This window comes from Miniopterus natalensis, chromosome 16 (assembly GCF_054644295.1).
Source record: "Miniopterus natalensis isolate mMinNat1 chromosome 16, mMinNat1.hap1, whole genome shotgun sequence".
NCBI lineage: Eukaryota > Metazoa > Chordata > Mammalia > Chiroptera > Miniopteridae > Miniopterus > Miniopterus natalensis.
In genome coordinates this window covers 24280923-24306843 of record NC_142096.1, presented here as the reverse complement: position 1 = coordinate 24306843, position 25921 = coordinate 24280923, and the positions used below count along the sequence as shown (strand labels likewise).

Below are 25921 nucleotides of genomic sequence, written 5' to 3'. Positions count from 1 at the left end.
TTAAAAATAACTCCTTCTGAAAACTGGCACCAGTTGGATATTCAGTATTTTCTAATGAAGTATATTTTCTCATGGTGTCCATACCTTTTCAGAGCAGGTATCTTCCTCCAAAAATGAAGACTGGGTCTTCAGATTGGTTTCTTTGCCTTTTGGTATCTTCCTTGTAACCAGTTAGGTTTAAACAGCTTGATTTGACTTAAATTCCTTTTTGTTTTATTTAACCTGGTTTATAAAAAAATGGAAAAATTTCAAGACTTTTCCTGACTCCATAATTAGGGCTTTGAAAACTATGTAATGGACACGTCAGTGTCTAGTAAAGCATAAAAAAGTCCTTAAATTTTAGCTTTCTATTTATATAAATTGTTAATTTACTCAATTTGTCAGTTCAAAAGTCCAAGAGAAAACCTTTTATAGGTACTCATCTAAAGTGCTGTTGCCATCTTGTGACAAATCAAGGGAACTACATAAAAGTTAACATTTTTTACACTGCTTAACTGGCAACTATTTTTATCTGTTGCCCATTGGTATACTGGGCTAGCCAGTCTTTTTTTTAATAGGATTCTCCTAAGTTTTAAATTTCTATTAGCTTTGAGATTTGAATTAGTGTTTATTCTATTAGCAATTAATTTGCAGACCATATTTGATAATTTTTAAGGTGGCATTCTAATGTACTTCTATACACAGTATTACCTGAATCATAACTTCAGTATCACATTTTTTTCTACTGCTGAAGTATGAATGAAGAAAATTTTCCTCAGATTGCCTACTCATCACTAGAGAAAATAGCTGTCCCAGGTCCATATGTGGCAATAAACTGTAGGAGCTGTTGTTGGCATTGAGTCAGATAGATATCCCTTTGTTCTAAATATTCTTCATTATATAGTTCAAATGGAAACACTGCATTTGGAGCAACACAAAATACAGTGGCCCCTATGTGAAGAAAGAAAAAAAGGGTAAATGAGAAATACTACTCAAAATGCTAAATATGAAATCACATTTTCAAATAATCATTTAAATTTTTAATTTTTGGAGACCCAGTAAGGTTCAGTAAGTGTACATACACACTGGTACCAGAGAAAACATTTAAATTTTAAAGTTTGGAAACTAGAAATTTGCCTTGTATTGAAATAGTCATTACAGTTTTGAAGCTGACTAGTCATGTAAGGAGGTTGGAAAAGTAGGTGGGATACTGGAAGGTAGGGAAACTAATATTTACTTGATTGACGATAAAGACATCACTGTACATTTCTCTATTAAAAACCGTTGACATAAAGACAATTATACAAACCTATGCAATAGAATAGGAGCCTGGAAATAACCCCTCACGTATATGGTAAATTATTTTCAACAAAGGTTCCAAGACCAATAGGGAAAGGACAGGCTTTCCAACAAGTGGGTGCTGGGAAAATGATATCCATATGCAAAAGAATGAAGTTGGTCCCTTCCCTTACATCATATACAAAATTAACTCAGTAGATCCAAGACCTACACATAAGAACTAAAACTGTAAAACCCTTAGAGAACAACACAGGGGAAATAGTTTATGACGTTTGATTCAGCAATGATTTGTAGGACATAACACCAAAAGCACAGATAGCAAAAGAAAGTAGATAAATTAGACCACATGAAATAAATTTGTATGCATCAAATCTATCAAAAGAAAAGGCAACCCTTTTCACTTGAGTAGACATTTCTCCAAAGATACACAAATTGTCAATAAGCACACGAAAAGATGCTCAATAGTAAAATGTAAATCAAGCCATAATGAGATACTGCCTCACATCCATAAGGATGGCTACTATTAAAGAAATTGGAACCCTTCTTCATTGCTGGTAGGAATGTAAAATAGTGTGGCCCTTATGGAAAACAGTATGGCGGTTCATAAAAAAAATAAACAATTACCATATGAAGCAACAATTTCCTTTGGGGTATATGCCCAAAAGAATTGAAAGCAAGGTCTTACCTCATGTATCCCACACCTGGTGCCGTTCCTACCACCTACAACACGTCTACTAATATCTCCATGATGTCTCAAACTTCACATTTATAATTTGATTTTTCTCCCAAGTCCTTTTTTCTTTCCAGTCTTGGTAAATGGCACTATGATCCATTCAGTTTCTTAAGGCAGAAACCTGGAAGTTTTCCTTAATTCCTACCTCTACGCACTTCCCCAACTTCTAAATCTAGTTTAGGAGCACAACCTACTGGTTTTTTCATCCAAGAAAAATGTCCTGGAGTACGGATGATTTTCCTACTATGTTTAAAGTAATATTTAAGGAGCTCTTAACATTGTTTTGCTTAAGACTTAAAAATCAATATACCTAACTGAAATTTATTATGAAAACAAAAATTAAAGGGGAAAAAATCTACACAGTTTTATTTCCCTCAACACGTTTTCTTAAATGCTTTAAAAAAGTCTTGGCAAAACAGTTACGAAGTGAAAAGAACCATATTCTACTACAGGAGCACTTAGTATTATAATACTATAGATTTTAAATTCAAAGTCACACATTTTTGTCTTCTTACTGAAATCCAGTAGTGTCCTAGACGTCTTTGATGGTATGTCTTAGTAAAATTGGCAGCATTTTTTTCTTTTTTAAAAAAACTTTAAAAAATGTTTTTATTAATTTCAGAGAGAGGAAGGGAGAGGGAGGTAGAAACATCAATGATGAAAGAGTCATTAATCAGCTGCCTCCTGCATGCCCCCTACTGGGGATAGAGCCCGAAACTGGGCATGTGCCCTGACCCAGATTCAAACAGTGACCCCCTGGTTCATAGGTCAACGCTGAACTACTGTGCCATGCTGGCCGGGAAGCATTTTTTCTTTATGGTACATAAATAATGTGTCTTGGATTTTAACAATTATGTTTTAAATACATTTTAACACAAGAATGTAAAGATAAAGCAAATTAAAAATTAAAATATTTATATATCCTTCCACTTATTTAGTATTGGTTGGGAACCAGTTTTTTTCCCTTTTGGTAAATAAAATTAATTCAGGATGATAATTTACCTTTCCAGGGGTCATGATTTATCTCCCTAAGCAAAAAGGTATAAAGCATATACATATACAAATTTACATATAATTTAGAGACTCAGAAGCCCCTAGGACTCTCTGAGTATCCATGGATCCTAGGTTAGGAATGCTCAAGATACATAATTATAGAACAAAGGTCTAATGTTCTAGTGGATCTTTGCAAAAAGTTATTACAATATAAATTGAATTTAAAGCAAACTTACGCACTAAACATACACACAGAAAAGTCTGTTAAAATATCCTTTAAGTCTCAGGATTGGAACTAAAGTTTGGTTTGAAGCATGGTTTATCTCATCAAAATTAATGTCTCATCTAATTGAACAGAGAATTCTGTGAGAATAACTTGCTTTACTCTTACATTGAGTTCTCTTTGGTTTTTATTTGCAAAACCATAATAAGCTCCATTCATTTCAAATAATTAAATGCTACAGTCATAGTATTATAACTAGCAATTCAGAGAAGGTGGTGATGCAAGACAATCACATTTCTTTGTCTATGTGCCTAACCCTACTGTGGGGGACAGCATGGCTATTAAATGTTGTGTGTTATATTAAAAGGAAGATAAATTTAAAATCATTCAATGTGTTGTATTAAGTATATTTTTTTCTAGAATTATTTAAACAATGCAAAAGTTCAAGTATAGAAACAATCATGCACAATAAGGAACTTAATATCAGATAATGATACTACCTATAAGCAATTAGTGAATGTTCAAATAAAAACAGGCCTTACCTGATAGAAATTTATTAATCTTTAATATTTAAAATATATATGACAATTTAACAGAGTAAAAATATTTAAGTTTAAATATAATTATTTGTGGTCATCATTAATAATTTATAAAAGATTACCGTATTTCAATGTGAGAGATGTTTCAAATAATAAGACTGCAATTAGTACATCTTCTTTAAGCACTTTATTCCTTAAGTTCAGCCGAGCATGGGCTTCAGATAGGGAAACTCTAAAAAAGAAAATTGATGCCAATCAAAATATGTTGATAGTATAAAGATGATAGTATTTTGGCAGAAATAAACCAAGACACATGGCGACCATAAGCCACACGTTAGAGATCAGCATATTCTTTGTTTAAAAAAAAATTTTAATTTCTTTTCAAAGCATTTTTTTCCTACCAAGTTGAACAGATTATTCCATAACAAGCAAGTATCCTGATTTATTATCAAGGAGTTGGTTTCCACCCTGGCTTATCCTTATTATTCTGTACTTCTCCCCAAATTCTGTTCAGATAAACATACAGTTGGGAAAATTAACCTAACTAAATATCTCTTAGAGACACATCCTTGGTATTTTCTTCTAGTTCTTCATCTATTTGAAGTCCTCATAGAATCTTGAAATTTCAGTGTTGGAAGAGATCTTTGAGATTAAAGTTCAAACTCCTATCAGATAATTGAATTTTCTCTATAACATCCCAGGCTAATTATTGTCTAGTCTCTTTCAAAATTTTCCTAGGATTCACTAGGGATCATGAGGCAATCCATACATTTGATTACCTGAAAAATCTCCCTTAAGCTCTCATTAGGCATGTGTAATGTACTTGAATGATTGCTGGACTTGGGAATCAGAAAAACTGGGCTAAGTCTCCAGAATTCACTAGCTGTGAGACGTTGTAGAAATTATTTCTGAAATTATTTTGAAGTTCAGCTATAAAATGGTGATAATAATTCATAGGGGTTTTATGATTTCAAACAAGGCAACTGAAAATCTTGGGACTCACCCACAAAGATCATATAAATGTGAGCTGAAATTGGTTTCACTGCAATTCCCACCCACTGGTCCCTGGTTCTGTCTTCTGGGATTACAGAACAAGCCTAATACTTCTTAAGTGTGACAGCTCTTCAAATATTCAAACACAGTGTTTCTAGTTGCCCCATGTTTTCTTTTCTCAAGATAAATATGCCTAGTTCCTTTAAAATGTCATAAGACATAATGTTCAGGCCCCTCACCATTCTGGCTAGTGAGATTTGGTTAATATTCCTTTTCAGTGCAGTATTATTACAGATGTGATTTGTCCAGTAGAGTAGAGGAGAGGTAGAACTAACATTTTCTTACTCATGATACTATATTCTATTAATGCAACCCAAATCACAGTATAATAACAGCCATGTTATATTGTTTACTGATATTAACCATCAAAAGAATGAAATCTCAAGTCTTTTTCATATTAAGTCACATCACCCTTTCCCATCCATTCATACTTGTACGAGGGAGGTTGAGATCTAAATGAGGACATTACATTTATCCTATTAATTTTCTTTCTTGTTAGACTAAGATCATCATTTGAAACTGTGAAGATCTCTCCAGAGGTGTTTACAAATTTGATTATCATGCTCCTGCTGTCTCACCCAAGCTCCTAAAAATGCTGACCAGGACAGTATACATATATAGCCTTTCAGGAAAAGAGAAGTGAGTATTGTTCAGCTCCACTTCTTTAGAAAAGCAAGGACGGTGTTATTAAGTACCTATCTAAGTAGGAGAAAAATTCAAGGTTTATAATTCTTCTGACTGGTGGTTCATTTACTTTGCTACTTCATGAACCCCCATCTCCACCTTAGTTTATTTCTACAATGGGAAAAAGTAGAGTTATATTAAAATTAACTATGTTTTATTTTTGGATCAATATAGTCACATGTAAACTGAGGCTGTGTGAGCTTAAATAAAAAATATCTCTTTTACTACAGAGAAAAAACATTACAAGAAAATAGAACTTTTGCCCTGCCGGCGTGGCTCAGGGGTTGAGCACTGGCCAGTGATCCAGAAGATCTCTGTTCGATTCCCCAGTCAGGGCACGTGTCTAGGTTTTGGGCTCGATCCCCAGTAGGGGGCATGCAGAAGGCAGCCAATCAATGACTCATCACTGATGTTTTTCTCTCTTTCCCTCTCCCTTCCTCTCTCTGAAATCAATAAAGATGTATTAAAAAAAAAAAAATAGAACTCTCAAAGCTTTTAAGCTTTGAGTATTGAGCGTTGATTTGAGTATTTAAGTATTACTTCAGATAAAGGAAAGCATTACATAATTCTGTTTACGATTCTAAAACATCACAATTGATTTCTACCTTGTCTTATCTGTAGCATTTTTTTCAGCTCTATGAAGATAAATATACTGGAGAAATTAAACATATTTATCTCTTACCCATATATGACATTTCCTGCTGGTTCTTCACTTGTCTTATTTTATATTGCAGTTATAACAAGATAGTTATTTATTTAATGGATTACTTTACTCTTGGTCCTACTTTAGAATTTGTTTGAGATTACACATTAATCTATATCAAATGAAGTAATGGTCTAGCAATTGAGGGCTGTTTAAACTATGGTACAGCCACATCACAACACAGTAAAACTGTAATGCAGCTATTAAAACAGAATAAGGTAAATTTTTATGTGCTGATGGTGTGATAGTACAATATATATACTATGCATGATTCCATTTGGGCAAAAAGAGTATTCATATGAATATATGAATATTAATGTTTAAATAACCTATTCATCTGAAATATAACATATTCAAATAAATATATGTTATACATCATATATTTAAATTACATGTTTGTATATGCTAGTATTTGAGTGGATAATTTCTGGAAGGATACACAAAAACTTTTAACAGTGATTAAGGAATTTAAATTTGGGGCTTTGCCCATAAGAGTTTATATCAGAGATTAGGACAGGGCAAGTACCTAATTATTAAACATCTGTTTTTCTTACTGTCCTGTGAATGACCTCCCACCCCCTCTCTGAAGCCCCAAGGCACCTTACCTCATCCTTAGTTCAGAATGCTATATGTACTCATTTTAACTTTCTATCCCTGAACCTCTCATGCATGTGGGGTTTCCATATGTATTATGTAATTAAATTTGGTTATTTTCTCTTGTTAATCTGTTTTATGTCAATTTAATTATTAGACCAGGCAGAAAAAACAAGAAGGGTAATGGAAAATTTCTTCCTCCCAACAAATGTAAACAGCCACATTTTAAAAAACAATCATGTGCATCTGAAATCAAGTATACTTTTCTGGACACATCTTATACAGGGGCGGTCTAATAAAAATTAATTTAGTGAAAACAAATCATTGGGCATTCAAGTGATGTAACAATATAACAAAAGGAATTGTTAAGTCACCTTAAATTCTCTTGGAACAAGGTACATTATAAACCAACCAACCAGGAATCAAAGAAACAAGTGAAAAAGATAAATAAGTTAATTAAACACATCATTTAAAAGTCAATACTGGCTTTAAAACTTTACATTGAATACCTACAAGTATTTTAATGCAGATGATGACAATTTTGATCCACCTATAGAATCTGTTCTGATTCTTCGACTTGCTAGATAATAGCCATGAATGATTTTTTCTGCCTCCAAGCTGAATTCTACATTCAAATTCTTTGCAAAAGCCAGCAGCTAAATTAAAAGTGTGAAAAATTTAAGAGACTCAGACTTTATTACAGAATCTATATTATAAAAGTGCAAAGTATATTGTCATTTTATTTTTTAAAGTTTACATATTTACATCAAAATTGATTAAATATCTGAGGCCATCCCAAAGTCATTAAGCATTTTAGTTAATCATCACATGAGGATATATTTTTTCCCATTGATTTTTTAGAGAGAGTGAAAGGGAAGAAGGGAGGGGGCGAGAGAGGGAGAGAGAAACACCAATTGATTGCCTCCCACGCATGAACCTGCTTGCCCCCAACTAGGAATTGAACCCGTGACCATTTGGTGCATGGGCTGATGCTCTAACCACTGACAACACTGGCCAGGGCAGTCATTGAACATTTTAAATCATAGTCTTATACTTGTAAGGATATTAAAGTTCACCCCAAATAACTTCTTCCTCCCTCTTAGTGCAGAAATGTTCTGTGCAATGTATTGGAATCACTTTCAAGTCTTTGTTTCCAGTGGAATCAAGGCTCACTCATATATAGCTTTTCATTGAGAGAGAGAGACTACCCTCAAAAGCTCATTTCCCTTTGAGTAGCCTTAATTCTTTGACAGTTTAGTTCCTTATAACTTTCCCTCATTGGCCCTAAAGCTTGCCCTCCTTTTCTTCTCTTTCTTCCTTTTAAAGAAGACAACTGAACACTAGCAGTGTGGGAGGCCTTGTGTTAACCACTATGAATGTGGGCCTTGGAGATTCAGTAAGATTTTGGGTAGAGAATAAGTTTTCAACATGAATGTCAATATATTTTCTCTGAGTTTTGTGCTTTTTTTTTCTTTCTGAGTGATTCCTAGTTTCTTAAGTCCTTATTCAATGGCATAATTTCCAGATTTTCAACAACCCTAGTTGTTTTCTGCTTTTAAAACTCATAGAAAAATTAACCATAAAAATGTTGCTATTAACTATAATATTTATATTTTAATAATAACTTTTTTTAAAGGGATCTGGATATGTCCTGACTTCTTTATTTTCCTTATACGCCACAGTTCCCTCCAGGCCTTCAGAGCTAGAGAATACTACTATTAATTACATCAGTAGCCCTCTCTAGGTTTTACCTTATGGAGGCCCAGTGATGGGCCACCTATATTCCCCTTCAGAAAAGGACTGTTGCCCCAGCTTCTGGAAGTGCTGTCAGTGTTTGACTTCTAGCTGTCAACTTCTTCAGGGATTGCCTCAGGACAGCCCGTATCAAATGACTGACTGAGGTGGAAGTGGGGAGGGTGTTACAAACTCCTCTGTTTATATAAAGCAGGACAACTCCGATGGGTCTCTTTGGCTCCAGAACTCACTGCGGTGCCAGCAAAGGTTATATTTGGGCCTATATCACAGCTTGACTCCCTTCTCTGTCTAATCCTGCACCCTTCTCGCTTCTACAGATATTGATAGAGCACTCCCTGATAAACAATGGCACACTAAGCTCCATCTCAGTCCGCCTCCTGGAGACCCCAGGCTGCAACATATTCCATTCAATCTGTTTTGTGTGACAGATTTATCTTTTGGAGAAATCATTTTCACTAGCCTAGTAAAGTCTATCACTGTTCTCTCCAGTCTGACAAATCAACTATAAACTCCTTTGCCTGAGCTTTTCAAGGCTTATTGTAAACTTGCCAAGTCCCAATCACAGTGGCTCCATAATACAATTTTTGGTCCAGTGAGGCAAGTCTTCTCATAGTTTTCCATATATACTCATTTCTACTTTTATGTCTTTGCTTCTATTCTTATTTATATTTAGCATGCCCATCCTTCCTGTCATCTAAATCTTACCTTTCCTGAAGGACCAACTAAAGGCTCACCTCCTCTATGAAATCTTCCCAACTCCTGCATTCTACTTGGTATCTTCCTTTCTGAAATCTTAAAATACTTAGTCAGTGCCACACAGTTTAGCACTTAAATTATCCCTTGTTTCATGTATCTTATTTGTACCTCAACTAAATGATAAGCTAGAGAAGAAAATTTGTATTTCCATGAGAAGATAAAAGAACAGAAATAGGTTCGTTCATATATATAAAGTATACAGTATGTACCTAATTAATAAACCCATAGATAGTTTTGTTTTTGTTTTTCAGGGAAAAACTGGGTAAAATTTCTCCAGGTTATTAGTGTATCTACATATTTAGTATATTAATTCCTAGAGACAAACTACTTTTTTGAGTACCTTTAATAACAATGAAAATCATTATTAAATTTATATCATATACTCTCAAGCCACACATGTTTTCATGTCAGGACATTAAAATGAGTTAGTGAGTCATGATAGATATTCCCTAAGTCAGAAAGCTGAAGGCAGATGAAGAAAATCCCTTTGAATAGTCTATAAAATGTATATAATTGTATACCTATACAGCCTCTCATCATAATTTTCCATAGAAATATTCTATTTTGATTTTTTTCATTGAGACTCTTTGAGCTATGGTGATTTGGACAGTGGTGCAAAGAATAAATGCAACATTTTAATATCTATGTCCTTATACATTTTTAAATGTAATTGTAATCCTAAATATTTTCTATACAACATCCTTAAAATGTTTAAAAGCTAGAAACAAGGTGGAATAAATGAATCCTAAATACAGAAAACTGAATTCCCAAAGAGAGTTGTATTTAAATTGAGAAACATCAGCACAAGTGTTCTTGATAATCATTTTTTCTACTTTTACCTTTTCAAAATCTTCCGTTGTGAACTGTTTAGAAGCCAAATAAAGCAGCCCTTCAGGATCAATGGCTTTCTTTAAAGTATGTTGCACAGTAGGAAGAAATGGGTGGCAAGGAGATGATTCATTACAGTTAATCAATAATCCAAATGCCTCTACAAGGTTAGCTGGAATCAAGCTGCAATCCTACATCAAACAAAAATGTAAAAGGCAAACATTAAACTCAGGCATTTTCACAAAGACTTTGGAAATAATTATAAATTATTTAAATTACTCATATATTTATAATATTTGCTTAAATTATATACCAATAATTATAATAATTATGATTTGTTATTACTAATTATTATTTAAAGTGGTTCCTGAATAGCATGTGAACTTTGTGGTGACTAATTTTTAAAAAATACTCTTTATTAAGTATTTTCTAATACTATTCAGTTAAGCCTCCCCTAAATTCAAATATAAGTACCACTTTCTAGTGAGCAAATATCTGCCTGGCATGACTAAAAAACATTAAAAAATTCAAATTGTGTCATTATTTAGCTCTAGTATCCAATTAGGTATAGAAATGGGATAATAACAACACATTAAACACAATAAAAACATTAAGATTAAAATCTGTGGCTAAATTCCCTGAACAACATTCTAACAATAAAATATGCATATATCTTACCATCTGACCAATTAGAGTGTTGGTTTTCTGCATGTTTTTCCTTGAAGATGAATCCATATCAACGAAAGACCAAAAACTGCACTGAATGGGAAAAGTCGTTTGTTGATCGATATCATTCCCAAATTTCTTTCCTGGGATGTATACTGTGATGCTTCTGCTTTCCATAACTAAGTCAAAAGACATTATCTGTTTATTATTTAAGTTCATTTTGGTCTATATATCTAGAAATCAATAACAAATATTATTATATAGAATCTTACTGTCTAAACTTTAGATAGTAAAGACACAGGTAAATTTGATTTTTTGCAAGATGGATGGCTAAATTAGAAAGTATGCCATAAAAAGAACAAGGCAAGAAAAATATTTGAATGTTTATGTATCCCATAGTTTGATGAGCACCAGCAGTCCAAAGCATGTAGCTGGAATTGTGGTCAGTGTCTGGGTGAAATAGGCAGAGGGTTAGAAGATAGGTCATTCAGTGCAGGCTTACAAGGGAGGCTGAAATAAAACCATGTTCTTCTATGTGGAAAAAAATGATAGAAAGCAGGCTATTTTTGTGGGAGTGAAAGAGGAAAAGACTGAGAGAGAATATAAACCACAATGACTAGGAGAAAATATATCCCAAATTCATTATGTTCAAGACCAAATTAATCACTTCTCCTCAAATGGCTCTGTGTGCATTACTCATGATTGGGGTATCACCAGCCATCCACTTAAAACCCAAACAAAAAAATGTAAAAACATCCTATTCTCCTTTCTATCCCTGCTCACTCCTCATAGCCACTCGATCTATGAACTGAATCCTATTCCTACGATTCTATCTCCCAAACACTTCTCATATTAGTCTTCTCTCAATTCGTGTTTTTTTCCCTCTTCTGTTCTTTTTAAAATTTATCTTTATTGTCGAAAGTATTACTGACATTCCCCTTTCCCCCACATTGATGCCCTCCATGTTTTTCTTTCTCTTAGGTCATAAGGTAAATATATATTTAACTCTATAGAAACTGCCAGAGCAATTTATAAAATGGTGTACTATTTTATATTCTCATCAACAACATATGAGAATTCTAGTTTCTCCACATCCGTGGCAACATTGGTGGTTGTCAATCTTTTAAATGTTTGTCATTCTAGTAGCCATGGCCAGCTACATAATTTGGGAGGTTTAGGATAAAATGAAAATCTGGGCCTCTTACTAAAAAAATCAGGGAAAGGCTGATAGTACTAATATATAAAGCTTTTTCCTTTAAAAATATGTTATTACTTATAAAATGTAATAGGGGTGATACGGAGAAATTAGAGCACTCATACATTATTGTTGGGAATGTAAAATGGTGCAACTACTGTGGAAAAGTTTGGTGGTTCCTCATAAAATTAAACATAGAATTACCCTATAACCTAGCAATTCCACTTCTAGGTATATACCCCAAAAAGTTAAAAGCAGGGAATCGCCCAGCCGGGCGTAGCTCAGCAGTTGAGCGTCAACCTACAATCCAGGAGATCGGAGTTCGATTCCCATTCAGGGCACATACCTGGGTTGCGGGCTCGATCCCCAGTCGGGGGCGTGCAGGAGGCAGCCCATCAATGACTCTCATCATTGATGTTTCTATCTCTCTCCCTCTCCTTTCCTCTCTCTGAAATCAATAAAGATATATTTTAAGTAAAAAAAAAGAACTCAAACAGATACTTGTATAGCAATGTTCATAGCAGCATTATTCACAATAGGCCGAAGGCAGAAACAGCCCAAGCCTCCATCAAAAGGTGAATAAAGTTTTAAAAAGTGGTGTGTGTGTATATATATATATATATATGTGGATCTGTTTCTACATTCTCTTGCAGGAAGAGGCAATATGCTATATGCCCTGAGCATTGCTGCACATTCTTGCTGTTATTCCAAGAAAGCAAGGCCCTGACTGCTCTTTGCCCAGTCGTATCTGTCCATGTCCTTGTTAAGATATAAATCTGCCCCAACCATCAATATCTTAATACCCAAACCAGACAAAAACATGACAAGAAAACTACAGACCAATATTGCTTGTGAACACAGATATAAAAATCCTTAACAAAATATTAGCAAATCGAGTCCAACAATGTATAAAAAGAATTATGTAACACAACCAGGTGGGCTTTATTCTAGGTATGCAAAGCTGGCTCAACATTTGAAAATCAGTGAAGATGATCCATATTATCAACAAGCTATAGAAGAAAAATCACATTGTTACATCAATAGAGGCAGAAAAAGCATTTGATAAAATCTAACAGCCAGTCATTAAAAAAAATTTTCAGTAGATTAGGAATAGAGGGAATTCCTTCAACTTAAAAAGAACATCTACAAAAAATCTATAGCTGTCATCATACTTAGTTTCCCATCATACTTCATGAGAAACTCAAAGCTTTCCTGCTAACATCAGGAACATGACAAGGATGTCCCTTCGCACTACTGCTTTTCAATATCATATTAGAAGTCCTAGCTAATGCAATAAGACAAGAAAAGGAAATAAATCTGGTCCAATACAAACTCATATGTTAGCACAACTGAGAGCAAAGCCTAAAACAGTATATTTGCACATTAAAATCCTCTGATTTTATTTATAAAGGTAAAATGAGAGATGTCATTTAGTATAATTTCTCAATTTCTAAAACAAGTACAATACAATCTTAACTGTTAAGTAACTCCTTGGCAATGAGACTATAAATTAAACAGGTGAAAATTAATTTGAAAAAATATTGTTTACCTGATTGAAGCTGTTCAAGTTTATCTTTTTTGTGTGAAGCCAAGTCTCCTATAAAGCAGATACCACCTTTAGCTAGCAAAGCACTGCCAGCTTGAATGCTAACTGCTCCAGTTCCATAATTATTCCTGGATAGAGTAGGAAAAATTTCAGTAGAGACTGGATGACGTATACCACGGGGCACAAGGTTTATACTATAATTCAAAAGCCTAAGGAAAAATAAATTGTTCATTACTATTATTTAATATTTGGCTTTCAGAAATCATAATGTGTAACAGCTACACAATCAAATTTAATTTGATTCAATGTTTACTGATACAATGTTTAGAATAAAAACATATATAAGACTTAGTCCTTAACTAGGAAAGCTCACAGCCAAGAGAGACATAAACAAAAACTAAAATACAGTGTAACAAAAACTGAAATAATGTTGTAAGAACTTCTATAAGAGAGTATTATTTCTTCCTGGAAGTAGGTCAGAGAAAGCTACAGAAGGATGACATTTGAACTGGGCCTTGCTCATTTTAAGGATTGTTTTCTTTTGTTTATTCAGAATTTTTGTGTTTAGGCTTGCCAATAGCCCATCATGACTATCCCTGCTGCCTATGCTATGTATGGTAACTCTTGACACATGCTTTTGCTTTCTAATCTCTTTGCGAATTGCCTCAGCCTCATTTCTTACATTTAAAATTCTAAGAAAGGAATATGATCATCTTAGCTTAACTCTCAAATCCTTGCCACAGAAATCATAGCTTGCTGGTGCAATCAACTATGATGAGTAAGCATAGACATGCAGTGCAAAAATGGAAGCAGCAGCATCCCTTAAATGTGGATCAGTAGATGCTATAAAATGTCTACTATCTGTGCCATTCCAAGGAATCTGGATGTTAGTTTGAAGATATATAAAATGGGGGAGTGAGATTTAGAAAGAAACTTGCAAGCAGATAGAGCAGTGGTTCCATATTTACATTGCAATTTAATTTTAGCAAAAACATTTGAATTTTTAATTTGAATTTTATTCTTTTAATTTTAAATTCCTTCTATATATTTTTTCTTTACAATTGCATATAAGATATTAACATAAGCATATTCCTAGCTTTTTGAATATTTAAGTACCTTTAAAAAATATATTTTTATTGATATTTAGAGAGAGAGGAAGGGAGAGGGAGAGAAACATCAATGTGAGAGAGAAACATGGATAGGTTGCCTCCCGCATGCCCCCCACCAGGGATCCAGCCCTGAAACTTGGGCATGTGCCCTGACTGGGAATCAAACAGCCAATCCCTTAGTGCCCAGTACGACGCCCAACCGAGTCACACCGGCTAGGGCTTTAAGTAACTTTTTAAAAGAGTACTTGCCAGTGAGGAGCCCCAAAATGCTGAATAAAGGCTTATTCCAATGTCAGAATGATACTCCCAAAACAGTAGTTTGGGCACTTTTGACAGCCTTATTTGGGTACAGTGAGTCAGTATTACCGAATGGAATCTTAAAGAAAAATAAGAAAATGGCTTGTTGGCTCTTAGAGAGGAGCTTATTTTAAAAATGAAAACAAAGTACAAAAACAGAACACTAAGGTAAGGAATTGGGGGAAAGGAAGCCTGAGAATGATACCTTTATTTGTAAAGGTCTGAGTGGGGAAATAGGTTGAAAATATTGAAAGCAAACATCCCACTTCTCAACTTATGTTTTAAAAGTTTTGAACTTTATTGATAAAAGTTTATTTTTGCCCAGATAAATCCTAAATATTTGTCTTGTAATAATGCTCATGGAAAGGATTTATGCAACTCTGTGACCAATTTATTATATGAAAAAATTCATGTCACCTATTTTACCTGTCTACAAGTAGAGTATCACTTGTTATAATTAAAATATCCAGGCAATCTTCCAGTTCCTTGTTACAGTCTCTTGTCTGTACTAGACTCATCAGCAAACAGAGCTTGAGAAAATTGTAAGTCCCAGGAGGAACAATGTGCGATGCAAAGATATTGGCAAGTATTGCTGTAAACTTCCAGCATGAGCTGGAAGTCAAAGAGAGGAGACACCTGAAATTGTCACTAATTCCTGAAGGAACTGAAAGTAAATAATAACACATACATGTTAAAAAGGGTTTTAAAACAAGAAAATGACATTATAGATGTCCAATTCTGTTTATCTAAGATATTATCAGATTACAGTTATTTTAATGATGCCATATTCAAATTCTTATAATAATATTAAATTATGATTGGAGGTCGCTCTGGTCTATCATTTTTATCCCAGGAAATGCAATAAAATGAAGCAGTCACCCCAAGCGTCCATATAGATTTGCTGTGCGTTGCAAGCAAATTCCTTTCTTTCTGTTTTTTGTTTTTTGTGAATCCTCATCCCAGGGTATTTTTTCCATTGATTTTTAGAGCAAGTGGAAGGGAGGGATGGAGGGAGGGAGACAGAAAGAGAGGGAGAGAGAAACAATGTGAGAGAGATACATTGACTGGTTGCTTCCTGCATGGGCCCTGACTGGGCCAGGGATGGGACCTGCAACCCAGGTACCTGCCCTTGGCTGGGAATAGAATCAGACCCTTCGGTGCTCTCAAACTACTGAGCCACACCGGCCAGGGCTCATTCCTTTCCTTTTAAGACCTATGTGAGCAAAGCCAGATCGCAGGGTTCCTGTATTTCAGTGTTTGCTTCTGTATTTCTATGTTTGAAATAACACTACCTTTAGTGAGGGCTAAAAAGCAGAATGGGAAATGTTTGTTACTGTTAAAACTGACAGATCTCAGAGGGAAGCAGGTAGGGGGATCGGGGAAGATATCAACCAAAGAACTTATACGCATATAAGTTTAGCCCATGGACACAGACAATAGTGTGGTGAAAGCCTGGGATGGGGTGGGAAGTGGGTGAAGGGGTGAAAGGGGGAAAATGGGGGACATCTGTAATACTCTTAACAATAAATAAATAAATGAATGAATGAATAAATAAATCTAATTAAGATTTTAAAAGGGAAGATTTATATTCTATTCCTTTGAAAGCATTGTACTGTACTATACAGTAACATTCCAGACCTCCACTCCTCACTGTCCGACTCCTGAAAGGGATGAGTGATTTAATAGAATTGGTCAGTTTGGGAGGAATAGCTGTGCATATATACCCCAGTCCCTTTCTCCTTCCTCTTGGGCTACCATCATAGAGCAATGATTTCTTCTACTCATCCATGCCCATGGACCAAGAAAGGACTACCTTAGTGTAGTTCTTGCCACATTTGGGTGGTTAAATCTGCCTAATTCTGGAGTTCAGCATGAAAAAGCACATGTTTCCACCTACATATGTCATATCCTGCTACTAAATCAATAAATCTTGAAACACCTCCCAGCAGAAAATATTTAAAAGATCACTAAAATGTATACTGTCCACTAATTAGTGCTTTTCTTCAATATTTTTATTTTGTTAAGAAGCTTCCTCTTCAAAATAAGGAGAAGTATCTAGAATCAACTTGCATTTAAAGTCAACTTAGGCCTCTGTTATTGCAGATGGATTTCTAGGGATTCTTAAAAAAATGTAACTCTATTCAAGATTTAACCAGCCTTTCCTACATTTAGATATTTGTGTGCTAAGTTAAAAAAGTAAGTCTACTCTCCACTTTTGTTTACCTGTTTACCTATTGCTTAATTATACTGAAGTTGTTAAAGAAATTGTCAGTAATAAAGGTGATATTTTGGCACCCATCTGCCTTTCTCTTTTGTCATATATCTCAATTGGTTAAGAACTCAGATAAGAAAAGGATGTTATTTTATTGGGCTCTCTTTCTTAGATCACAAGCCAAGATCTAGCTAAGGCTAGAAAATAAAGGTTAGGGTAGAAAAACCTTTTGACTAATTTCTAACTCCTGGTACCCTGAAACACTTTTCTCATTGCTAATTAAAAATAATAAGGCTTAGCCAAAAAGAAAAAAGACTTCCTGTGGGCAAGATTCTACATTATCCTGTTTTATTTCCTTCACAGCATTTATTATCTGAAATTGTCTTATTGATTAGTTTGCAGGTTTACTGGCTGTCTACCATCTGATCTCAGAGTAGGAACCTTAACTGTCCTGACCACAACTGTATCCCTAGTGCTTAAAAGAGTGCCCAGCACATAGGCAACCAATACTTATTTCCTAAACAAATGGATTTAAATTTAAGTATTTGTCAATATATGATACTAACATTTTCCTTACCTTTTGGATTGTAAAAAGTGATGCTATTTGCCTCTATACAGACAGAAGTTTGTAAAGTTTTTACACAAGTTGGAATTCCAATAATTTTATATTCATTTCCTATATTCATTTTATTCACTGATTCATCTAAAATTATTAAACACAAAAGAAAATATGTGTTTACTAAATGAAACTTGTACATAATCATATGGTTCAAAGATCTAGAACTAGTAACAATTCAGTAGTTGAATTAGTTATAAAGTATTTACTATTGTTTAGTATAATATCCACATAGACTGGTGTTAATAATGCAAATTGAGGTAATTTTATTGCTAATAAATTTTGATATTTATAGGCAATGATGAATTAACTTCAAGGAGCATGTGACATAGCAACTAGGTAGTCTCCTATAATATAGTCAAAAGGAAAAACGAGATCATTCTATTTAAGATAAAATATTTTTGCATTAAATGACAAGAAATGTTAATAAAAATGACCTTATAGGTAATACTTTTATTTGGGAAGAAAACAATTTTAAAAGGCATTATTACTACCTATAATATAGGCAAGGTACTTTTTATACATCCAACTGTAAACTGTAAGATAGATATTGTAATCACCACTTTATTTTTTTAAATGTCTTTATTGATTTCAGAGAGGAAGGGAAAGGGAGAGAGAGGGAAAGAGAAACATCAGTGATGTGAGAGTCACTGATCGGCTGCCTCCTGCATGCCCCAGGGTTGAGCCTGAAACCCGGGCATGTGCCCTGACTGGGAATCGAACCAAGATCTCCTGGATCATAGTTCAATGCTCAACTGCTGAGCCATGCCAGCAGGGTATCCCCACTTTATATATGAAGAAACTGAGAGGTTAAGTGACTTGCACGAGGCTAAATAGTAGTAGTACCAAAACTGAATTTCACATCTAGGTCTGCCTATCTCCAAAATCTACCCTCCTGCACTATACTAGATTCTTCTCTCACACCTATATATTGGGCAAAGACCTTGCACAAGTTCAAATTCTATTTAAAAAACATACACCAAAAATCGTGATCCTCCATTACACAGTTAGAAGCTGGTAGTTGCAAAGCTGTGAAAGAAAGGTTCACAAGGAGAAACAAGAACTAGCTTCTCTGTGAAGACCAAACAGTGATCTTCATTTTTTATTCTTTCCTCTCTTGCTCATTTTGTTTGAGTTTTTTTAAAAGCCCCAGAGAGCATACTGGTATACCTTGCAGACCTGGAAGAGAAGAATCAGCCTCAAGAGTTGAGAAAATAAAAACCTAAAGCCAACCAACCAAACTAACAACAACAAAAACCAACTAAATGATAAAGAATGAATTATAAGGGGAAAATAAAAATGAATAGTTTTTTAACGGTGTCATAGAATCTTAGAGTTTGATGGATGTGTTCTGAAGTCAAGGAAAGGTCAAGAGGAAGAAAGGAGTCTGGGAAGTCTGGTTATCTCTTCTGATCTGAACCCCCAAAAGGCCTGCTTTTATTCATTTAATTTTTAAAAATTTATTTGGGTTCTATGTAAGAGTTTATTTGCAGAAAGGGGTTTCTACTAAAATATAAGTTGGATAGCCACTTATATTTATATATTGTAATGTATGGTTTATATATAGTATATAATAGAATGAAGTAGTTGAAAGCATATATTTTGCAATTGAAATGCCTGAGTTTAAATCATGGCTGTGCCATATATTAGCTGTATTACCTTTGGTAACTTACTTAACTTCTCTGTATCTGTTTCCACACTGCAAAATGAAGATAACAATAGAACCTATTGATATGGTTGCTGTGTCTACATGGGTTGTATATGTAAGAGTGCCTGGTACATAGTAACTGCTATGTAAAAATTACCTGTTATCATCTAGGCTTACATACCTGTCTCATCCTTGACAGGCCATAGTGAAGAGTTCTTGTATGAGTCTCTACTTTCCTAACTCTTTGACTTTCCTATAGATAACATCCAAGATCTATCTTTCTGAACAATTTAATTCCTCCATCTTTAGCCCCAAAAAAGAGGGTGAACCCTATCACTTTCACAGTTCTGGCTTTTCACCTCTTCCCTGGATGATTGATACTGATTATAATTTCCTCCTTCATGGCAGATTCTGTCTACTACAGGTCTTTCTTTACTCCTGCAGTTCTCAACTGTCAGCCATATGTCAATGCTCATTCATTCATTTAACAAATATTTATTGACTTTTTACTATGTGCAGTAAAAAACCTAAGTCCCTACCCTCATGAAGCCTATATTCTAAAATAACAACTCCAATATTTACATAGGATTATACACATAGAATAATGGAAGATCATTATCATAAATAATTATCACCTTGAGACTTAGCATAGTGCTTGGGACAGATAGGACCTAATAGCTTTTTTCACACATAGGTATATATGACTCTTTAAAACACTCAAGAATAAGATGATCTTGTATTCTTTTTTTTAAATTTTTTTCCCCCTCACCTAAGGATAGTTTTTCCATTGCTTTTCAGAGAGAGTGGAAGGGAGAGAGAGAGAGAAAGAGAGTGAGAGAAACACTGTCGTGAGAGAGACACATTGATTGGTTGCTTCCTGTACTCGCCCCAGGACTGGGGATCGAGCCTGGAACCAAGGTATGTGCCCTTGACAGGAATGGACCCTGAGACCCTTCAGTCTGTGGGCCAGCACTCTAACCAAGCAGCCAGGGCTGACCTTTCATTCTTAATCTAAGCAGTTCCTCGTTATCTGTGGGGGATATGTTCCAAGATCCCTCAGTGGATGCCTGAAAGTACAGATAGTACCAAACTCTATTTATACTGTTTTTTCCTATACATACATACCTATGATAAAGTTTAATTTACAAATTATTCACAGTAAGAGATTAACAATAACTAATCATAAAATGGAACAATTATAACATTATACGTAAAAGTTAAGTGAATGTGGCATTATTATGTAAAATAAGCATTACTTACTTGAACACAAGCACTGTGATACCTTGACAGTTGATATGATAACCTAGATGGCCACTAAGTGACAAACGGGAAGGAAGCGTGTACAACATGGGAGACACTGGACAAAGGGATAATTCACATCTGGGGAGATTTCATCATGCTACTCAGAATGGCATGCAATTTAAAACTTATGAATTGTTTATTTCTGGAATTTTCCATTTAATATTGTCAGACCATGGTTGACCACAAGTAACTGAAACCATGGAAAGTGAAACCATAGATAAAGGGGGACAACTCTTAGAAGTGCTGTTTATAATACAAAAGCATAAGCAAGTCAATTACATATTTGATAGCAATTTGCTTTTAGTTCAAACAGAACTTACCTCTTAGGAAAATTGTAAGAGATTGAAACCTAACTGCCTGGTTGTTAGGACATCCTTGAAAAGCATGAAGTGCTTTTGCAGTAATTATTTCAACTATCTGTTTATCTTAAAGCAAAGGGCAAAAAAGAATGTTATTAGAATATATATTCAATTTAATTTCCACATTAAAATATCAGACACTACTTTTAAAATTGAAATTACAAATGTAAATGCATTTTTACCACCAAGTACTCTAAATTTTCTGTCTTCTTGAAGTGAAGATGAACACAGATTACACAAAAAGTCATTTCTTACTGTTGCAGATTCTGTAGCACCAGGCACATGCACTCTTATATACTGAAATCCTGAAAAAAAGAAAACAGAAGTAAGCTAAATTTGCTTTTGAATTTAGTTATCCATTTTCAGTCCTTTAGAATTAATTTAATTCAAAGTATAATTAATTCAATTTTTCATGTGGGTTCAGAGCAGTTCAATTAACATTTATTGCAGGGCTATTTCTTGCCAAACACTGTGCTAAGGCACCGGGTATATGGATACACACAATTTCAATAGGCAGCAATAAGAAACATAATTTCTGTATGCAGCGTTTCACTTACAGACTGTTCAGAGAGAAGAGAGGAGGGGCATCCAATGCAATGAGAGGTGGGGATGAATGGGAAAGATGTCCTGGAGAAGGACTGAAGTTAAGCCAAAGGGTTGAGAGAGGATATTGCATGGAGTAGGAAAGCATGAACAAACACTCATGAATCAATGGGAGAAGAACAAGTACTTCAGCAATACAAAAGTACCTGTTAAGTTGATGTGAGAGGAGGGAAAAAAATGAATGCATTTCAATTTATAAACATTGGGAGATACCAAATTTTCTAACATTCTTTCTAATCTGTGAATGTTTTAGAACTAATTGTAAACATGATTTAGAATTAAACAATAAATTACTTAATGTTTTGATTTTATATTTTAATATTCACCTTTTGAAAGAGGGCATGCTTCATCTGAACAAAGAAATCTTGCTCCTTGTGTATACTTGGTTACAGTTGTCATTGCAATCACAATTCCTTGCATCATATAAAATCTTTGAGATGTATAATCAAGTGGAAACTCACAAAAATTAAGACTATAACTTGGCAGAGGAGGTAAATGTGTTAACTTCAGCACTATATTAATCTAGTAAGAATATAAAAATGGTATTAATAAAAACTGCAGATCCAACTGGACTTGCATTATTTGTGTATTTGTAAGGTAAATCAAGTACATTATTTGTTAGTTTTATTAGAAACCAAAATTTTAAGCATAAAAGAGATTTAAATATACAATTAAGGATGCAAAACCCTTATAACCTTACACTTTAATTAAAAATATCATTATGAGCTAATAATTTTTCCTAAAAAACACACATTTCCTGGCTATTGCCACTGAAAAGATATAAAACAATGAGCACTTTTACTATCCAGACTGTGATTGCTAAATATAATTTCTCACTAACAGGAACCAGGGCTCCTCAGGGGAAATGGCTGATTCCTGGCCTGGGGCCAAAAATATAGCAGATGGACCTGGTATATCTTCTTGTGCTAGGAACCAAGGGAGCTATAAAAAAACTAATGGGATGGTCCTGGCTGGGTAGCTCAGTTGTCCCGATAAGCCAAGGTTGCAAGTTCCATCCCTGGTGAGGGCACATACAAGGATCAACCAATGAATGCATAAATGAGTGGAACAACAAATCGATGTCGTCTGTCTCTCTCCTTCTTCTTCTCTAAAATCAATCTATCAATCAATAAAATAATAATAATAATGGGATGGGCCAAAAAGAGACAGGAGCAAACTTTAAGGGACTCCCAAAGATCCAAGGTAGCATAATAAAAGTATCAAAAAGAATGACAAAGATTCATTGAAACATAATCAGGTATATTTAAAAATTCATGAGTTCCTCATTTTTTAAAAAGGAAAAACAGCCCGGCTGGGTGTGGCTCAGCGCTTAAGCATCGACCTAGGATCCAGGCGATTGGGATTCGATTCCTGGTCAGGGCACATGCCCAGGTTGTGGGCTCGATCCCCAGTCGAGGGCGTGCAGGAGGCAGAGCTGATCAATGACTCTCATCATTGACGTTTCTATCTCTCTCTCTCCCTCTCCTTTCCTCTCTCCGAAATCAATAAAGATATATTTGGGAAAAAGAAAAAAAGGAAAAACAAAACAAAAAAAGTTATTGGTCATCATTAGAGGCTAGATTTCAACTTATTACTTTCTGAAAATTTATAAATAGAAATAATCAAACATTTATTCTGCCTTTCTTGTACAAATTGTATTTCAGGATAAACAAATAGTTGCTGAAAGAAAATTTCTCCTATAGAATAATTGCAGCTAATAAATTCCAAAAGGATGTTAAAGTTAAAAAAATCACAATTTTACAACTCCTCTTGAACTAATAGATTCTAGGCAATGATCATCAATGCCTGAAAAAACCATTAGGTGAAGGTTGATAGAAAACTGTATTTTACAGTGATCTGGCTGAACCCACTGATCAATTGTGGCATTGCTAAAATTGGGGCAACAGGTAGTATAGGTCTCCTAATGTAGTGTAATATGAAATACATGAAACTGACTATGATGTATTGTCAAAATAATTTGAATCTGAATCTAAGCAAGTCTTTAGAGCCAACTTCTATTTTCCAGAAATATGGGATATAGGGGGATAAGTCAAATACCACAAGAACATAACAGAAGAATCCAGATGATGGGACATTTTACAGGACAATTAACTAGTTTATTCAAAAATTCAACAGTATAAAAATGGTGGGGTAGAAAAATGGCTTTAGATTGAGAGACTTAGTGAAGATATAAGAACCAATTATAACATGTAGACCTGGTATTTATCCTGATTTGAACAAATCAACTGTGAGACATTCTTGAGTAAATTTAAATAGACTGGATATTATAATGATACCAAGAAATTATTGTTATTTTTGTAAGGGGTGATAATGGCACTGTGGTTTTATAAGAAAAATGTCCACAATTTTTAGAGATTAGTACTAAACTATGTAGGGGTGAAATAACAGAATATATGGGGTTTGTTTTAAAATATTTCAGAAAAAATGTTAATGATGCAGGTATGGCAAAACATTGTAAACTATTAAATCTGAGTGATAGATATATGGAGGTTTGTCATATTATTCTCTTTATTTTGGGGTATGTTTAAAATACTTTATTATCAAAATGTTTAATGTTGTAAGTAATAATACAGGAAGCAAAGAAGCATATGTAAGATATTCCATTGAACTTAGAAAAATGTACTTTTTTAATAAACAAAAAAGAATATAAAAATGTTTATTTACAAGTTATCTTAAAAGTATTGCACCTTAGTTTTCTTTGTTAAATTTAATTAAAACTTACTTGAGTTTCAGTCTGTAATTGTCCAATTAATGAGAGAGTCTTAACAGCAATAAAACAGACCTGTAATTTCAAACAAACAAAAAAGTTACCAAAAATCCATGTGGCAAAAAATTATTTCTTTCTTTAACTTACTGATTGAAAAACTTGAGCAGCTTTTACAGGATGATGTAAAATGTGATTTCCAAGTTCAGCATCTAATTCAACAATATCAGAAGGGTTTATTAAAACATTGAATCGATAGACAGCATAACTTTGCTTTGAATCTGTAAAAATACACAAATATAAAAATGAGAATAGTTATATATAGGTATTTATTTTGAAGTTTCTAAAATAAAGTCACCTTTGCTGAACATACCATTGTAGTACTTGCAATCATTTATAAACTTTTGGAGCCCTCCACTTCTGTCAAGATAGATAAGGGCTGCCTCTTTCATTTTTAGATTTGACATTTTCTCTTAGTTAACGATTCTTCCGTTACTAATTGATTAAACCACAATGGCTGGTGAAGGCTACAGATGAGAACACCTAGAAGTAAAATTAATTAAAATGTACACTGAAGATCTGTAATAAAACCTTATAAGCTATGAAACTTAAAATTGACAGTGAAATAAAACAAAATTTCCAACTTTAAGAAATTCCTATCCAAAGGGAAACAAAACTTCACTTTCTTCTGCTAAGTAACATGTTTATCAACACTGGGTTATAAGAGTCTCCACAAGATTGCAAACTCAAGCCCTGCCGGGCGTGGCTCAGTGGTTGAGCATTGACCTGGGATCCAGGCGATCAGGGTTCGATTCCCGGTCAGGGCACATGCCCGGGTTGCGGTGACTATCTCATCATTGATGTTTCTCTCTCTCTCTCCCCCTCTCCTTTCCTCTCTCTGAAATCAATAAAGATACATATATATTTTTAAAAAATGTTTAAAAAAAAAAGATTGCAAACTTAAGAACAGCAGCCTCAGCTGTGTCTTTACAGAGCGGGTATTCAAAAAATGTTGGCTGAAATAAATATTGGATGATGAGGTCCACTTGCAGGTGTTGTTTAAAAAATGAAAGTGGAAAAAGTTATTCCATAAATTCAACCTAAGTAACAAAGTACAGTTAACCTAAGAAATCTGAGAACTTGGTTCTAGACCCAGCATTTCCAAATGCCATGGGAAAATCAAAGTGAAAGGGTTGTATTAGATGATAAAACTTCTTCTGTCTTTACATCTTCTATCATAAAACATTAAACCATAGTAACAAGAGAAATGTAAAATTCATTTAAAAAACAGCAAACATAAAGAATATAAAAATAATTGGAAACAATATCTGTTTCCAATTGATAATTGATAACATTGATAACTGGAAGCAATATCTGCCAATAATTGCATTAGGTGCTAGGGGTAAAATGATTAAGATTGGATCCCGATTTCAAGGAGTTGTCAATTTAGAGAAGTCAGAAGTAATGACTATCACACTTATTCATTATTAAATATTTATTGGGC

General features: G+C 34.2%; 1 protein-coding gene across 3 annotated transcripts; it reads right to left on the bottom strand.

Moving 5' to 3' along the window:
• Positions 1 to 228: 228 nt before the first annotated feature.
• Positions 229 to 25270, bottom strand: MCMDC2 (minichromosome maintenance domain containing 2). 3 transcript variants are annotated; one of them, XM_016206430.2, is made up of 14 exons: positions 24791 to 25270; positions 24568 to 24698; positions 24436 to 24495; positions 22019 to 22214; positions 21272 to 21394; positions 21051 to 21155; positions 17742 to 17867; positions 15379 to 15616; positions 13550 to 13755; positions 10818 to 10984; positions 10151 to 10330; positions 7314 to 7456; positions 3889 to 3998; positions 229 to 930 (listed from the first exon to the last, which is right to left on the bottom strand). In XM_016206430.2, exons 1-14 carry the CDS (start codon positions 24882 to 24884, stop codon positions 764 to 766), a joined length of 2046 nt encoding a protein of 681 aa, XP_016061916.1. In that variant the 5' UTR covers positions 24885 to 25270; the 3' UTR covers positions 229 to 763. The 3 variants fall into 3 exon arrangements, with proteins under 3 accessions (XP_016061916.1, XP_016061917.1, XP_016061918.1); XM_016206431.2 differs by lacking the exons at positions 3889 to 3998; positions 7314 to 7456 and having other exon boundaries at positions 765 to 930; XM_016206432.2 differs by lacking the exons at positions 229 to 930; positions 7314 to 7456 and having other exon boundaries at positions 3907 to 3998.
• Positions 25271 to 25921: the final 651 nt, after the last annotated feature.